The following is a 4,067-nucleotide window of genomic DNA, read 5'->3' as shown; positions in this document are numbered from 1 at the left end:
AACATCCAATGTAATACTATAAGAAAATGCCTGACGGTGCTGGGAAACTAGGGGGGGGAGGGGGAGGGGATTAACAGTAGCAAATATCTGTCTGGGGCTGGGAAAACACCTCTTATCAACAGGGTGTCTGAATGAAACGTAATTGTACATACACCTAACCCTTAACTGTACCCCACAAAACTATAATAAAAATACTGATTAATTATTAAAAAAAAAATAAAAAAGTCTGAAAATAAAGATAGGGTGACATTCAATATTAGAATGACTTAGAATGTAAAGTAGTGTGATGGTGACTTTAAAAACACACTGAAAAACCAAAGGAATGCAACATTTAAAAGTAGAAGACAGATATTAAAATGCATTACACAGCCAGGCTCGGTTGGCTCAGCCTGTAATCCTGCGCCTTTGGGAGGCTGAGGTGAGTGGATTGCCTGAGCCTGCGGGTTCGAGACCCGCCTGGGCAGCGAGACCTCATCTCTACAATAAATCAAAAAATCAGCCGGGTGTGGTAGCGCATGCCTGTAGTTCCAGCTACTCAAAAGGCTGAGGCATAAGGATCACCGGAGCCCGGCAGGTCGAGGCTGCGGTGGCTGGGAGCAGTCACTTCACTCCAGTCTGGGCGACAGAGTGAGACTCCAACTCAAAAAAAAAAAAAGAGGGAAAACTCTGCAATATTGGAAGAAGTGTTTTTTATAGCTCTTGAATATCACAAGTCAAAAACTTGTTAAAAGAATCTTCTTAGTTGGGCTCGGTGGCTCAGCCTGTAATCCCACACTTTGGGAGGCTGAGGTGAGTGGATTGCCTGAGCCCAAGGGTTCGAGACCCGCCTGGGCAACTTGATGAGACCTCATCTCTACAATAAATCAAAAAATTAGCCAGGCATGGTAGCACACAGCTGTAGTTCCAGCTACTTGGAAGGCTGAGGCAGAAGAATCGCCGGAGCCCAGCAGGTCGAGGCTGTGGTGGCCGGGAGTGTGCCACTGCACTCCAGTCTGAGTGAGAGTGAGACTCCAATTCAAAAAAAAAAAAGTGTCAGAGACCAGCTCCGACCAAGGGGGGTTGGGCCTGAATCAGGGAATCAGGAAACGGTGAAAAAGAAACAACTCTGAGGCAGTTCTTCTGGGCCAGGTCTGGCCAAGACCATTCCAACTTTTATTCAAATTCTCTCCAGCTTATATACCATTTTCTATAACCTCCGGCAGAGAAAAATCATCTGCCGGGGGCTTACAAATCTCATGATGCATAACGTACTTCAAAGAATTGTACATTAAGGTAACAAATGCTTAATTCTTACATTAGTTTCACAAACTGTTCCCCCAAATCATTCAATATATAACCTTAAACTTCAAGGCTATTATTCTTATTATTAATGTATGACCTTACATTTTCTATTAACCTTTCCATGATCTCATAAATCATATTCTCATACTATTTCTTAAATCCTAATCCAAAATCACCCAACTATAACTATAACTCATCATTCTAACTATTCTCAACACAAACCAATTATATACTTGTCTATTAATTATATTAATGCTACCTTCTTATCCTAAAAATATACTAAAACAATTTTATAAACTTATGATCATATCCTTAAACTTTAACTATTTTATTATAAATCTTTATCACTACAAACTACACATTTATTCTCTTCTAATGTTAAAACATCTTAAACTTGTCAAACTATTTTTAAAACCTATTTTCTTACAAGCTTGCGCATGTCTATTGTGTAAAAGATCCCATGGCCATAATTACTTGCCAACCAGTCTGGCTTGAGGCAGAAACTGTGTGTAATGAGGGAGTTTCGGTATGTAGCCTGTTCTTCTATATCAATACACCTAGCTAAAAACAAAGCTGTAATTAAAAAGCTTTCAGTACACTAACCAACAGTCTAGAGTTAGCTTCTCAAAATAACTTCTGGAAAAAAGAAACCTAGCTTCTCAAAGAAAGACTTAAATATTTTTAAGTATTATTCTCACTATTAAATCTTTTATATATTTTAACCATGTTCAATTAACTCAAGGTTTTATTTGAAGTTTTGATTAACAGATAAAAAATCTTTTTATGATTTTGAGCATGCTTTCTTAAAGAAACAAGAGTCCGTCAAACAGGATCCATGGGGCCTTGCCTCCAGCATGGCCGCTATATGCTAGAGCCTTTCTCTTAGCCAGCATATTTTCCATGGGGCTTTTGTCTCCGTCATGGTCTCTATATGCCAAAGTTCTCCTAGCCAGCGTTTTTCCTATTTTCAGGTTCTCCGTGATTTGTTTCTTCAAGATTTGCAGCCCCCAACAAAAAAGTATCTTATTAGGCAGGACCATCACAAGAAGAGAAGTTTTGCAAGTACTAAAAATATGACATTCCAGTAAGAAAAATGGATAGTACTTTCCCTGTGATACATTTACCTAAGAAGCAGCCATTTCTTCGACTTCCTCTTTCTTCTCTGGGATTTTTTCTCAGGTGAGATTATCTGGACAACTCACGCCTACCATGGCCTTTTTGAAATTTTAAATAATTTTTTGAAGTCTAGGGACAGGAATATCATGGGGAAAATACCGAGACACAGGCCTACACTTCTACTACAGTGTGTCTCAATATCTGGGCCCTGGTCCCGAGAATCCTTGTGACTATTGTTATCTTCCTTGTTCTGGTGTTGGTCATCTTAATGTTGCTTTCCTTTTTTTTTTGAGTTGGAGTCTTACTCTGTTGCCCAAGTTGGAGAGCAGTGTCTATAATGACAGGATAATTTTTCTTTTATGTATTATAAAAATGAGGTCTCACCAAGATGTGGAGGCTGATCTCAAAGCCCTGAACTCAGGCAATCCTCTCACTTTGGCCTCTCAAGGTGCTGGGATTATAGACTTGAGCCACTGCACCTGATCTCCTTAGAGTTTCTATAGACTAAGGCAAAACTGAGGCAACGATCTGTCCATGGTGGGTCCCCATATACTCCTCCTTTCATTACCTGCAACCTTCCATGGACACTTTATACAGCAGTTTGTACTAACACAATTTTTTCTTTTTTTTTTTGAGTCGTAGTCTCACTCTTTCACCCAAGCTGGAGGGCAGTGGCATGCTCACAGCCATTGCAGCCTCGATCTGCTGGGCTCAGATGATCCTTCCACTTCAGCCTTCCAAGTAGCTGGAATTACAGGCATGGGCTACCACACCCAGGTAATTTCTTGATTTATTGTACAGATAAGGTCTGGCCAACGAGCCCAGGTGAGTTGAACCTGTGGGCTCAGCAATCCTCTTGCCTCGATCTCCCAATGTTCTGGGATTACAGGCTGAGCCACTGAGACTGGCCAATTGATTTTAAATGCTAATTTTTTGGTAAAAGTGTCACAGTGTTGTTAATCTATTAAAATTTATTGCATTTCATAGAGCATTTATTACACATCAAGCAATCTTTTGTGTTTGTTCACTTTGCTGGAATGTCAAAAAATACAAAAATAAAAGTAAAAACTACCTCTAGGCTCATAAACCCTCCCAAGTTTCCACTAAACAAGCTGGCCCAGTTGAGTCAATAAAAATCAACTGATGATTATACAAAGTTAAAAGAACAACACCAAAGTTAATCAATGATATTTTTTAGTTGTGAAGAAAAGTAAAATATACTAAATACACTCATTGTGAATTACATTTTCCTAGTTCTTTCAAACACCAATTACATTTTCAAAAATTCTTGAAATTTGTAAGTAGGATAAATTATCACTTTATAGTATAGACTTGCAAGGCAAATCTAAAAGAGGATGTCCATAGGAAGATTCTGAACTAGAAGCCACTAGATATTAGTGGAATAAATTGAATGTGAAGCAGATAAAACCGATTTATTTTCAGATTTTAAATTACTTCTTTTGTTCCCACAATGTCTTTTTCAATGTAGGCATACATTCACACACAAAAACTCAATTTACTTTTCTTTAGCTTTCATATTCATAGCATTAGTGATAATTTTGAATATTTCACTCAGTGTAAATAATATATACAAGTCTTTTTTTTTTTTGTTTTTGATTGTTTGTTTGAGTTAGAGTCTCACTCTGTTGCCCAGACTGGAGTGCAGTGGC

At 38.4% G+C, this 4,067-nt stretch overlaps 1 protein-coding gene across 1 annotated transcript in view; it reads right to left on the bottom strand.

The window, feature by feature from the left end:
- Positions 1–1,125: 1,125 nt before the first annotated feature.
- The window catches only part of LOC103273400 (zinc finger protein 679-like), a 13,280-nt gene continuing 10,338 nt past the window's right edge, over positions 1,126–4,067 (bottom strand). The window contains exon 5 of the mRNA XM_021718940.1: positions 1,126–2,270. Within this exon, the coding sequence (XP_021574615.1) occupies positions 2,085–2,270 (186 nt within the window). The 3' untranslated portion in view covers positions 1,126–2,084. The remainder of the gene's footprint in view (positions 2,271–4,067) is intronic.

This window comes from Carlito syrichta, unplaced genomic scaffold (assembly GCF_000164805.1).
Source record: "Carlito syrichta isolate Samal-C Ts95f unplaced genomic scaffold, Tarsius_syrichta-2.0.1 Scaffold314025, whole genome shotgun sequence".
NCBI classification, from domain to species: domain Eukaryota; kingdom Metazoa; phylum Chordata; class Mammalia; order Primates; family Tarsiidae; genus Carlito; species Carlito syrichta.
This window is presented reverse-complemented; position numbering and strand designations above follow the sequence as displayed.